We start from the raw sequence: 14,506 nt of genomic DNA, 5'->3' as shown, positions 1-14,506 counted from the left end.
CATGTATGGGTATGAGCATACATGCACATGTATATGTATGTGGAGGCCAGATGACATGCTTTAGTCAATCCCAAAAAGTTATTTACCATGTCTGGACAACAATACTAAAAGAGAATGAACCTTAGTGTCATTCCTCAAGAACCATCCACCTAGCTTGGATCAACAGGCAAGAACCACCACATAGACCTTTCAAAATATGGGTTCTGGATATTCAAATACTCTTGAAAGAACTGATGGCCAGAATTATCTTTTCAATTTCTAAATCCACAAACATAAAAACATAAAAAACCAACCAACCAACAACAACAAAACAAAACCACATTTAAAATATATCTGTGAAGTAGGAAAAATACTAAATAAAACTGATTCACAAGAGAGCAAACTTATATTTACAAATTGAAGTTGCACCAATAAGTGTATTTATTTGCTGGGAATAGTGGCTCACATCTTTAATCTCAGCATACAGAAGCAGAGAGGCAGAGGCACTTGGATCCCTATGAGTTTAAGGCCAGCCTGGTCTACACAGTGAGTTTCAGGTCAGCCATGGCTACATAGTGAAATCTTGTCTTGAAGGAAAGAAAAAGGAAAAAAAAGTAAGTATATTAGTATCCTAATAAGATGATCTTCCCCCCTTGGATAGAATAGAACCACAAACAAAATAATAATAATAATAATAATAATAATAGTAATAAATAAAAAGAGAAGTAAGAAAAGGCTTTGTTACTTATGTTTCTGTATTTTCTTTCTTGGAGATAGAGCTGACCTGCAATTTGCTCAGTAGACCTTCTACCCTTGAACTCACAGAGATTTGCCTGCTTTTGCCCCAGACCTTGGATAAAAGGCTCAGCCTTATTTCTGATTTTTTTCCTGAGGTACATGTAACATCTATGAACTCAAAATTTAAATTTAAAAAAAAAAATCAAGCTATTTCTAAAGACTTTTATGAGACTAATAGAAATAATGATAATTGTAAGGAAATGAGGCATTGTGTGGAATAAGCTACTATACTACACTGGAAAATCACTCAGGAGCTGCAGTTGCAATCCAGTGGTAGAGCACAGACCTAGCAAAATATATGTATGAAGTATGTGTAATAATGGTTATTATATTAACAAAGTACTAACCTAATTTAAAACCCTCCTGGGGGGGATCACAAAAATCTCAGGAAAATTGGAATTTATAAAATTCTTTAATTCAGTCTTCCAATTAATAATGGTCAATATTGATGGTATACCCTAAATGTTAGATCTGGCTTTCAGGAGAAGCCACTCCATGTGATTCTTGGTATGTGATTCTTTTCTGAAGCTATAAAATGACCTATGGAAGAGTAAGGTTTAAGATTCTACTTTACTATTTATAAAAGTTAATGGTTTCACAAAGATGCTCATAAATTATATACATAACAAATGAGCAATTAATTGCTGTTTTATTTTCTTTCATACAAAAAAGACAGGATCAGAGTATTAAAAGTTGCACAAAATCCTTATTCATAATACCTCTTCAATAATATTTTAGATTTAGATCCTTAATAAAAACAGATAAAGAACAAATGGCAAATAAAAACCAAGTACAGTAAATGGAGTAAGGGACTGCTTTTGAGGAAAATCAAAATATCCTGAAACATTCAAAAGGCAAGAAGTACAACTTGAGAAACAAGGACTAAGTTTAGATTTAGGTTTTATATAAAGATAATAAGCTATACAGGGCACAACTACATAGGACTCAAAAATCAACCGAACAACTTTGTTGGGACATATAACCATTCTGGCTCTAAGGTCTGTTCTGCAATCCTTCACTTCGCACTTATTTTTATGAGATAGTCATTTGTACCTAGTGAATATTTCAGTGTTGTGGTCTGTAGTCTGTCTGACAAGTTATCAGACACCATCTATACTTCATTCTTCTTAATCTAGTTTAATTTCCTGTAATTTAAATTCTTATTAAAAAATGTATTATTTTATGTGTGTGTGTTGCCTATATTTACGTATGTGCACATGTGTGTAGTTCCCTGGAGGCCAGATTAGAGTGTAAGGTAATCCCTGGAACTGGAGTTACACACAGCTATGAGCAGCCACGTAAGTGGCAGGAACAAGATCCAGGTCTTCTGAAAGAGAAGCCAAGTGCTTTAGCCACTTAACTATCTCTCAGGCTCCTAAGTCTTTTGGGGGAGTGAAGGTGAGAATTTGCATTTTCATAAAAATGAAGTTTAACATGATGTGACTCATGTTTACATTGGGTAATGATCAAAAATCAGTAATTATTATATCCATTATCTTAAGTTTTATCCTTTATTAGTATATTCAAAAAGCCTTTCCTCTTTTTGATACACAATGTGTTCTTTTGATTATATTTCATCCTACAGTGTTGTGTTCTTATAGAATATAAGGAACCTACCTCCTATCTATAATTCAGTACTGTTAACCTCCTTAGCGTCAAGTAAACTACTTCACCTTCTGAGATAATGTAGATCATGTAGTATTTGCCTTTCTGTGACTGAAAAATTGCCCAAGACTTTGAACTTACCCTTCCTAGATTTGAGGATGTATATATCCACTACGAAACAAGGGATATATATATATATATATATATATATATATATATATATATATATATATATATATATATATATAAAATTCATAAAATATGAATTATGTTGCTTTTATGAATGCTATGGGATTCTAATATTTGAATGCTACATGATAACCTTTATTAATTTCCAATAAAAGTAATCATAAAGAATGCCTTTAAAAATATTTTTAAAAACCTTTTAGGATAGAGGTCACCAATTTCTTCAAGTACAGAAATGTTTTGGTTAGTGTTTTGTAAAAAGCCAGCTGAGCAAGTCATGGGAGGCAAGCCAGGAAGCAGCATTTTTTTCATGGTCTCTGCTTCAGTTCCTGCCTCCAGGTTCCTCCCTTGAATTCCTGCCCTGATTTTACTTCATGATGGACTGACTGTAAGCTGGCATAAAACATTTCTTTCTTTTCTACACCACTTTGGTTATGATGTTTTTATCACAGAAAAAGATAGTTAATTAGGCCAAGAAGATAACACAGTATGAGACAATTTGTACATGAAATAGAGGGAAAATAAGAACATTTACATTTTATCTGTAAACACACATACACACACATACACCCAACAACAATAAAACAAACCTAGAGTATATAAAGCAAATATGTAGTTATTCTCTTTGAGAGCCACCCTATAAACCAGACAGGTATGAGTCGGGCCAGCCTCCTCAGTTGCATTCCTGTATAGGCTTTTATGAATCACATGATTACATTACTTAGTCAAAAAGATGAGTAAGAATAACTAATGTACTTATTTTTTTCTCTCTGTCTCTAATATCAAACAAATAAAGTATCATAAGTCTTATAAAACATTACAAGGGTGAAATCAGTTGTACAATTCTCCTGTATGACCAAAGTATATAGTTCAGTCCTTAATGCTACACTGTGGGAGCTGGAAGTACTACAAATCAAATGCAATTGTGAATAAAGAGGTGTTTATAATTTTTAAGTTATTTTTCTATCTTATTTGTCTATATAGTTCTTTGTAAGAATGGGTTTCCCGATGCCATCTTCACCCCCATAGATGATATAGTTTGATCATACTCAACCCTCATTACTCTCTCTTGTCCTTGTCCCTACTTCCCTGCTCCCAGGAAGTCTTCATCCTGTCTTCAGCTGTCTTTCTCCATTTTTTTTTTTTCAGTAAGTTTGATTAGGATTACTTTTACGAGTGAAAGGTTATTTACAGTATGGAAAACTTGACCAGTAACTACACCACTGACAAAAGTGTCTCCCTTTCTCCATCAACTGCCAGTGAGTTCATTCTGCTTTTGTTTTTAAAAATGATGAATTAAAAATGGTCAGCTTCTGAAACAGCAAGGACTCTTCCTATACTACCTCATTGCTTCTTAATCCTTTTGTACTCTATATATAGAGTACGCACTGCTGTTTTTATCTCCCCTGCCTCCTTCCTGTCATTCGTAGTAGGAACAAGGAGATTACAGAACATTTCTATAAAGGCATAACAGAGCACAATAAAAGCTAATATTTGAAGGAAAGTGTTACCTAAACTTCATATTTCACACATACTTTGAAATTTTCTTCAAATCTAAACCAAAAGCTTCCTACTTCAATAAAAACTTTATACAAATGTATAAGTGCAATGTATCCTGGATTTATCAAAACAATTATTTTACATGAAAAGCATGAACATTTGAAGTTTATGTCTGAATACTGACAATGTGTATGATTTATTTTCATTATCTAATGTGGAATACATATTTGCATATATATAAACTATAGAATTTTAAGTTATAAAAAGATTGAATTCACACTAAAAGGTTTTATGAATAGGAATATGATTTAATCAATATTATTGTGTTTAAAATCAGAATACAATAAACATATATTATAAATATATGAACTAAAGAATTTTACCATCATGTAGAATGATTTTGAATATAAATTTTTACCTACGCTCTATGGATATACCCAGTATGAGAAGATTTCATTCCTAACTTACTAAGTCAAACAATTATTTACTATATACCAGTCATTAATATTTTTAAGGATTTTCAAACTCTCAAAAATAGATTTTGGAAAAGATTTACCGTCATGTGATTTTTCAGAGGATCCAAAAGATTGAAGTGAATATTACATTTGGGGCATGCTCTTGGAAAAGTTGTTCCATTTTTAGATTGACTTGATGAACAATTTGCACCTAAAATAAATTCAGATCAACTATGAAATAACATGCATCATTTTCAGGGTTTTTTGTTTGTTCCTTTTTATAAATTATTTTTAATTATTACTGGGTACACACACATGTATGCAACTATAACATTTGTATTGGTGCCCGTGGGTGCCAGAGGAGAATGTCAGGTTCCCTGAGCTGGACTTAGCTGGTGGTTGAGAGCCACTCTCTGTGGGTGCTGGGAATCAAGCACAGGTTCTCTAAAAAAGTTTTAAGTATTTTTAACTAGCCCCCAAATTTATCACTTTTTAACTTAAATAACCACTATTAGTTTCTTAATTTGTAACCATTTACAAAACTTATCTTTAAATACTACAGAATTTCTTTTTTGTGGGCAGGTGTTTTTACCTTGCGATGGTACCACTTGTAGAGATATCACTGGTGGAGACTTTTCTGAAGAGATTACAGAAGAGGCATCTGTTCCAGAAATATTTTCACTGGGTTTAGGCTTTTTTGGGTTAACACTGCTTATGTCAGAACCAGAAGGACGTTTTGATAAAAATGAAGCTTCATTCAAACCTAAAATGATTTAAACAGTGGGGGAAAGATTTTAAAATATTATAAAAATACTACTCATAAACAGTTAAGCCTAAATATGTGGGAACTAAAATATATGACATAATTGAACTATGCTATATCAATGATAGAAATCATTGCTGGGCATGGTGGCACACACCATTAGTTCCAGTTTTTATGAAGCAGAGACAGGCAGAAAGATCTGTGAATCTGAGGCCAACCTGGTCTACCTAACCAGTACCAAGCTAGCAAGGCAAAGCTACATTGTAAGTCCCTGTCTCAAACAAAACTAAGGAACTAAATGTTAAAAATTTAGAGAATATAAGGAAATAGCATAAATAATATTAGGGACTACATTTATTTAATAAATTTGTGAAATTATCTTTCTATACAAGAAATTCTCAGTATGGCTTGAAAAAAAAAAACTGAAGATATTTTGAAGTTCCTAAAACCAATTATCTTCAGATGCTTAAGTATATTCTTGTTTTAACAATACATATATGCATACATGCACAGTTTGTTCCAAACACTTATAAATCCTTTAAATTTCTTTCTTTTTTTCCCCTTCAAGACAGAGTTTCTCAGTGCAGCTCTGGGTGTCCTGGAACTCACTCTGTAGACCAGGCTGGCCATGAACTCCAGAGATCTGCCTGCCTCTCTACCACCTGAGTGCTGGGATTAAAGGTGTGAATCACTATGCCTAGTTAAAATTACTTAAAATGCCCAATGTGATGTTAGTCCTTTCCCACCTAACAATGTGATCTCTTCAAGGCTTGTGATACTACATACGTACTGCTATATACCAACAAGAAACTTCTATGCCTGAATGGTATTTTACTCACTCAAATGAAAGGGTATATAAATGAGGGAGTTGTAACCTGTTTTAGGGACTATATTAAGGGATGTCTGACAAAGAAATGCTTGCATTTGAGTTATTAGACTACATAAATCTTTGTTTAAATAGATTTCATTTTTAAAAATAATTTTCCTTTTGAAAAATCACCATAAAGCTAAAGGATTAAGCCTTAGAGTATCAGCAACAGAAAAAGGGACAATTAGACAATAACTAGAGCAAACAAAGTCTTTTTTAAAAATAACACATACTGTATTTTGTACAAAGGATTTGCAAACTACACATTAAATAGACCCATCTATACACCAGATGTAAAAGCAGTATTAGAGAAATCCTAGGTATTTAAAGAAGATAGCCTATGTTAAAAGCCAGACTCTATCAGTCTCTGCTTATGCACTTTTATTTAATTATTTTGAGTTTCAGTTCCTATTTCTGCAAAGTTATGGTACTTTATTTTACAGTTATTTCAAGGTCAAACAATGTATTCAAAAGTACCTTAAAATATTTGACACACAGAAAACAATAATTAACAATTATCATTAATAACAAAACATTTTATACTTTCACTTGCTTTAAAGAGTAAAAATTATTCCAATAGATTAGCCTATCATTTGTTTTGCCAGGAAAATAAGATTATACTAATTCACTATTTCATCTTTAAAGACAAAGTAATGATTTTTCCTTGTTTTCAAAACATTTGGTCAGAGACAGATACAATGCAGGTACATGAAAAAGATCTCTGGTAGTGCAAGCTCATTAACACATGTTTATGTTACTTGGAAAACAAGGGCGATAGCATTTTTAATTAAGCAACCAATTATAAAATAGACTAGATGGTAAAAATAGACTTTAATGTCAGAATTTAACATGAGAAATCTCAACATTAAATAAAACCACTCTGCATTCTTTGCAATCTATTTTACATTTATTTACTTATCTGTGTACCTATGAGTATGCAAAGCGCATGGTACTTGAGTGGAACTCAGAGAACTACTTGTGAGGCTCTGTTCTCGCCTTCCACTGGGTAGGCTCCAGGAATCAAACTCGGGCTCTGACACTTGGAAGCAAATCCTTTTACTGAATGAGTCATCTCAACTGGCTGTGTATGTATTTTAAATTCTGTCTCTTTATCTGTTTTGTTAGGTTTATGCTATTCTCTATCTCCAAACAGTTCTAGCTCTGCCAGGAAAAATACTAATTTCTTTCAAGGTCAAAAATCAAAATCCCATAATCTCCATAGACAGTAATCTGTCAATCATGGTACTGAATGAACAGCACTGACTGACACTGATATTTATTATCAAGTCCTTTGAACTTTATATATATATATATATATTTTTTTTTTTTTTTTCACATTTAACTTAACTTATTTGGGCATCAAAAAAGCCCTGTGTGAACCAGAGAAAGAGTCAAAATGGTATCTTCAGGTGCCTTTCTCCAGGTGTGGAGAACTGAATGAATTATACACACACACAAAAAAGCCCCATCTCTTAATAATATAAAAAAAAAATGGAAAGTATGAAGAGGTCAGTTGATCTGATAAAGACTAAACATTCTTAAGAGTAGAGGTTCCAACCTACAACTTCCTAGTCATCCCACTTAATGAAGTTTCACTCACTGTAGTAGAAAGCTGAGAGGGAGAATAGGAGTCTTTATTGTTTCTTTCTTCCCAGAAGTTTCAAGACTGCAGACTTTTCCTATGAGTAAAGTCTATGAGCTTCCTAATGCCAGATTTAATACAAATATTTTTTCTCCGTTTCTTTTCGCTTGTACCTATTTTATTAACAAGATATTAGTAAACATTTTAGTAAACTATGTATGTAAGTGACATTCAGAGACGTGTTTATCAAATAAGGTATTTTTAAAATGGAAAAACACTTTAAGCCCTATAATAAAAAAAAAATGCAGGAGAGTCTGGTAAACACCTCATTAATCTATTTAGTAAACAATGTAAACATTTCCAAATTTTCTTGAACATCTTAGCTAAAATACTTGAATATATACAAATTGTTAATGTTAAAAAATTAACTTTCCTTAATTTCCAGGAATTTTCACAAAGACAAAATTCCTCCATGATATGTTAATGTACTTTCAATTAATGAAGAATACTTATCATATGAACTAATTGTATTAATTCTCTAAAGATCACTTTGTACTATGTCTAAATCACTGATACTTGACTGTTTTGAGACACAGTCTTACTACATAACATAAGATGGCCTTGAAATTATTACATGCTACAAGTTAAAATCAAACTGACAATAATCCTTCTGCTACAGCCTTGCAAGTGCTGAGATTATAAGTGTACACCACCACATTCAAGAACTACTTCTTTAAATTATCCTTTATTTATGAGAGGAGGGGAGGAAAAGGGAAGGTTTGGTAGATATACACATGCCACAACACACATGTAGAGGTCAGAGGATAACTTTCTAGGAGTTGGTTTTTTCATTCCACTATGTGGATCCCAGGGTTGGAGCTCAGGCCATTATGCTTGGAACCAAGTGGCTTTGCCTGCTCAGTCATGTCACTAGTCTAACAAGTACTTCTTTATTGCAGCCACTTTATAGCACCATAAAACCATACTTCACTATACACTGAAATCACTGAACTAGAAAGACACTAACCTAATAAATAATTCAACTATAAGCATACACTTTTTCTAATATGAGTGGCCATAGAAATTATTTATTAGCAATGTTTATAGTATCTAAAACACTCTAATTCACTGATGTTTTAAAGCATTTTAAAGGTTGGTTCCATAGGAAAAAGAATACAAGGTGGTTTAATGAAGATTTTAAATAAAAATGTCTCACAAAAAACAGGAGTCCATGTTAAAATATACAAATACTTTAACACAAAGATGTGGCGTTCAAAACAGAAACTTAAATCTGTATGATTACCCATTGTTTCTTTTAACAATTTTAAGGAAAAAAGTAACATAACAAACCTGCAATAGAAAGTGTGGATCCCCCCTGGTAATGTGATAATCCTGTATCCTGGGTCAAGTCAAACAGTAACTCTGAAGAGTTATTAGACAGAACTCGTGGTGAATTTGTAACATAACCCTGTTAAAATTGAAAAAATAATATTATATTTATTGGACATAGGTATAGCTACTGTTTTACACACATGTATAAGAGCAATTTAACAGCATATCTGTACTATTAAGATAAATTTTGCTTGATGATTAAATTATTAACAAGTTAAAAACACAAAAGTAATTACCAGTTGGACAAAATTATCATCTATCAAAACTGAAAGCAAGCAAATAGAGCTTGTTTGTTCCTATTTGCCCAAATAAAACTGATCACAATGTGGATAGCAAATTTTAATACAATGTTTTAAAAGTACAAGAAATGCAAATTTAATTTATAGCTGTAAAGCCAACACATGCTTAAGAGGTTCTAAAATTGAAGTATTACCATCAAGAACCAAGTGAGAGAAATCAGTAAAAAATGCACAATGGAAACAAGCGAAAAAAATAAATCCTAATAAATGTTGAAAATGAATGTTTTTATATAAAATTAATTTTCAAACTATCTATTTTGGAGAACTTTATAAGTATGTAGTCAAAAAGAAAAATATTGGACTCTTGACTTTTCTGATTGTCCCACAGAAACCTATGCTAAGCCAAGGAATGTGGAATGCCATAAGGCAAAAAAACAATGCAACTTGGGCCTTGCAGTGAACTAACAGTGCCAATCAGAAAGGGATTAGGATAGAAGCTGTTGCTCCAGGAGACCTATAGCTAAAAGAAATTTTTACCCAAGCTAGCAGGAAAATCTCAAGAGCATAGTGAAAAATATGACATGGACTGTAATAACAGAGCAGTAAGTTTTTATGTAACTGTATACATATACATATTCAGTATCATTAGGAAGTGGTCAATACAATTGAAGGGTTTAATACTATATAACAAGTATACTAATATGCACACACACACACACACACACACAAATAAACTCCAATATTACTTATAAGGAACAATCATGGGGCAAAGTAAGCTCTGAGTGATTTCTGAACCTTCAGCCTGTTAAAATGCATAATCCACAGGTTTGTTTTTTTTTTTAGTTAAGCAGTACTTAAAAATAAACTGAACCTCTCCTCTTCTCCAAAAACAAAACAAAAACAAAAAAATTTAAAACAAACAAACAAACAAAAATAAAGCCAGGCACAGTAGTACACATCTATGATCCTAGCACTCAGGAGGTGGAAACAGAAAGATCTTCCTTAACTACACAGCAAGCTCCAAGTCCACCTGAGCAACCCTATCTAAAACATGAATGAAATACCCTTTTTTCAACTTACTGGACACAAAAATACAAAGAAAAATATTTAACAATTAAACAGGCATTGTTTAAAAATGATGTCTACTACAAATTAATTTACTCACAATGTTTAATTGCCAGAATCATGAACGACAGATATGTGTAACTGCAAAGCTATGAAGAAGTTAAGAATAACTGCAAGGTGGAATCATAAAAAAGATCTAAGAAAATCAGTAGAAAAACTTCAAATTCTAATGATGTATCTAAAGTTTGGTTAACACTGTTTTTTACATAAGAGGTAAGATGTTAACATGAGGTAAGCTAGATGGGAAATATCAGAACTCTCTTTTCTTTTCTTTTCTTTTTTAAAGATTTATTTATTTATTATATTTAAGTACACTGTAGCTGTCTTCAGACACCCAGAAGAGGGCGTCAGATCTTGTTAAGGATGGTCGTGAGCCACCACGTGGTTGCTGGGATTTGAACTCCGGACCTTCGGAAGAGCAGTCGGGTGCTCTTACCTACTGAGCCATCTCACCAGAGCCCCAGAACTCACTTTTCTATAAGCCTAATACTACTTTTAATAAGGTTAAAAGAAGGATAACATTCACTATTGGCAAACTCTAGGTTATATATTGGTGTGACTTTGAATAAAACTTACCAGTAGCTATCAAAATCTAAAAGATCCTTTATTCTACTTTCAAGAATTTATGGTAAAGAAAGTTTAATAGAGAATTATTGATAACAGCCAAAAATTAAATCCTATATTTTAATAATAAAGAGCTAAGCCCACAAGCTATCATATAACCATTATGATCAAGTTTGTGAAAAGTAGGACATGTTCCTCAAAGGCTATTTAGTGAAGCAGTATAAGGGCTGACCTGTCCAATCAAACCCTCATTGATCTCTTTTCTAAGCTGCTCACACATATGCTAATCATAAAAACATAAAGGTTTTGTTTTGTGCTTATAAATTAAAGTATAATTAAGAATTTCATTTTGTAATACCTTTACTGACAATGAGATTGTTATAAAGTCATAGGAACAATTTATAATCTTAAGCAACACCATACTTAGAATTTGAGACAGACATGAGCATCTGAACCATAAGATGTAAAGAAAAAAAATTAGTAATTTCATGACCTAACATTAACCAAGTATATTCTTTATTGAAGTAAACATTTTCTCCAAATACTTGTACTTTTAAATACTCACTTGTGCTGTCCAAAAAAAAAAAAAAAAGAAAAAGAAGCTCTTTAACAAAACCATAATAAAGTTAATCCTGTTAAACACATCCCCAAAAGGCAACTTAAATACCCATAGAGTATCATAAAGGCAACTCATTAGTCTACAAGTAACTAGCTAAAGAGTTTTCAAATAGAGAATTTTTGAAGTCTTATGCAAGTTCAAAATAATTTAAAGATGAACTACCTGAAAACTGTTTGTTAAATGCAACAATAAGAGTAAAGTAGACACTATAACAGAATTAGGATGACCTACATTTATTTAACTACTTAACCTTGGGCAAGTCACTTTTGAGCTTCAAGTCATTCATCTTTCAAACTAAAATAGCCATATTGTATATAGTAAATTTACTTGCTCTCCACAGTAAATGAGTTTCAAATAGTTATAACAGTGGTATTAATAAAGACAATATTCCTTCCAGTTATATAGATTGGTAGGCTAAGGTTAGGTGGTTGAGGAAGGTTCTCAATACAGCATCTTTTATTACTGATGGTGTTGAAACTATAGTCCAAGTATAAATAATAACATAAAATTCATGCTCATTATCCACATATTATATTAACTTTATCAATGATATTAACGAGAATATATGCAATCCCTGCCTGAAAAACGTGTTGAGATACAAAGATATTCCATAAAAAATTAAACACACAAAACATAACATAAAGCGTTAAACTAAAACTAATTAAAGTAATATTTTATTAAAACCAGTAACCTTCAACATTCAGAGAGAAATCCTCTTAAATAAGACAATTTCTTCCAGATTAAAAATCTGTGATTTTTAGCTTTGACCACACAGGTAAGTGAGATTTAAATATATAATTCCTAAGCTCCCATACAAACCAAGTGGCACATCTGCTCTTTTCCAACAAAGTTCCAGGATTACAAACCGTTAATTGAGGTGTTTTATGGTCACAGGAATAAAAGTCTAATTGAAAAGATTTTATTTTCTAACTTTTATAAAAGTGAAAATACCATCCTTTTGCTCCTTTCTTCCTGAGACTGTGAGATCTAACTATATTAGTATGCATTCCCTCTCCAGTTTTTTTCCCTAATGCCAAACAACTACTGACAAGTATAAGAAAATAAACAAGATAATTGTAACAATAATTTTTTTAAGAATATAAATAAAAGCGTTTGGAATCCTACAGGATCCAAGAGACTGTTTTGTTGTCTAAACAAGAACTAGTTTAAGGAAATTTACTATTTACTAAATCAGTGCTAACCTAACTTTCCAGCTTGAAGATGATTTTACACATTTAAAACTGACTAAACCCCAAAACACTTTGTACATTGGTTGCTGTTTACCTGTTGGTATTTACCAAACTAGAAAATGAAGCAGAAAATATTAAATATTACTTTATTTTAAAGTTATATTAAATCTACTATGGATCAGCATGAAAGTAGTCTTATTTTGTATCTTTACATTTTTTTATTTTAATTTTGGGAGCCAGGGTCTTAGGTATCCCAAGTTAGCCTCAAACTCACCGTGTGGCCAAGGATAGCCCTAACACCTGATCCTCCTGCTTCTATATCACCAAGTTCATACTGCTAAAATGCTCCTCTCCATTACATAGTCATGAGTCCTTATTCTCTTTTGAGAATTTAGTTTAGTTGTTAGAAAAAAGAGCTTGCCTAGTACACACAAATTTCTGGATTCAGGCACACACAGCTAGTCCCAACTAGATATCAAAACTCAGAAGCCAGTACTTTCTTAAAGGTGAAATCTGAAACTTTTCATCTGTGAACTTTTGGTATCCTGTCCCATTGAAATCATTAGCCCACAGTACAATAAGTATTTACTCACAGACGTTTCAGTAACATATACTTTGGTTATTTGCAAACTATTGGTTTCACTGAACTATCTCAAATATTGAAAAATTCATAATATATCATCAAAAAATCATTTATACTACCCATCAATGAAGTCTTGAAATATTATGAAGCAACCAAGATCAAAATGGCAAATTATAGCTTTCCAAATCTTGATTTTTGTTTGATCAAATTTTACCATTGGTAAGAAAGAACACTACTATGAGCTGTTTTCCATTAAGTGATGAGGGGCAGGTGTACTTTGTTCGATTTTGAGGACATCTGTACCAAATTTGAGGACTGAATAACAGCATTCTAAAGTGGATTCCAAGACACCATCTCCTAAGATTCATACCCTGTGTGATTCCCTTCCTTTTACTGTGGCTGACAGCTGAACTGATTCTTAACAATATAACATGGTAAAGATGGCAAGGTATATAACATCATTTTATGAACATGATTGTTTGCTGAAAGTAATAAAATAAAGCCTATCCTGGTGGTACACACCTTTAATCCTAGCACTTGGGAGGCAGAGCCAGAGAAACTGATGAGTTCAAGGTGAGTCTGCTCTACAAATCAAGTTCCAGGACAACCAAAGAAACTCTGTCTTGAACCACCACTACCCCATCCACCCCAAAAAGAGACTAATAAGAACTCTCCCTTAGCCAGACATGGAGGCACACACCTTTAATCCTAGCACTTGGGAGGCAGAGGCAGGCAGATTTGAGTTTGATGCCAGCTTGGCTACAGAGTGAGTTCCAGGACACCCAGGGCTAAATAGACAAACTCTGCCTTAAAGAAGGGGGAAAAAAAGAAAGAAAAGAAAAAAAGAACTCTCCTTACTTTCAGGAGGCAAGCAACCATTTTGGGAAGACCCAACTGGCAAGGAATTGAGCCAAAAGCCAAAAGGATAATGAGACTCAGTCTGATCCTTAGGGAATTAAAGGGTACCAACAACTATCTGGACTTGGGAGATATTTCCCAACAGTGCTTTAGATAAGACTGCTTTGAGGATCACATCTTTTTTTTTTTTTTTTTTTTTT

At 32.6% G+C, this 14,506-nt stretch overlaps 1 protein-coding gene across 5 annotated transcripts in view; it reads right to left on the bottom strand.

The window, feature by feature from the left end:
• Znf280d (zinc finger protein 280D) overlaps positions 1-14,506 on the bottom strand; it is an 86,770-nt gene that overhangs the window by 43,789 nt on the left and 28,475 nt on the right. For all 5 annotated transcript variants that reach the window (XR_003844673.1, XM_021206384.2, XM_029543833.1 and 2 more), the window contains 3 exons: positions 9,087-9,204; positions 5,116-5,286; positions 4,625-4,734 (listed from right to left, as the gene is read on the bottom strand). Coding sequence is in view for 4 of the 5 variants with exons in the window: in XM_021206384.2 (XP_021062043.1) it covers positions 4,625-4,734; positions 5,116-5,286; positions 9,087-9,204 (399 nt within the window). In the remaining variant the exon portion in view is untranslated. The remainder of the gene's footprint in view (positions 1-4,624; positions 4,735-5,115; positions 5,287-9,086; positions 9,205-14,506) is intronic.

Source organism: Mus pahari, chromosome 10, assembly GCF_900095145.1.
Source record: "Mus pahari chromosome 10, PAHARI_EIJ_v1.1, whole genome shotgun sequence".
Taxonomy (NCBI): domain Eukaryota; kingdom Metazoa; phylum Chordata; class Mammalia; order Rodentia; family Muridae; genus Mus; species Mus pahari.
Note: the sequence above shows the minus strand (reverse complement) of the source record. Positions and strands in the feature narration are given on the sequence as shown.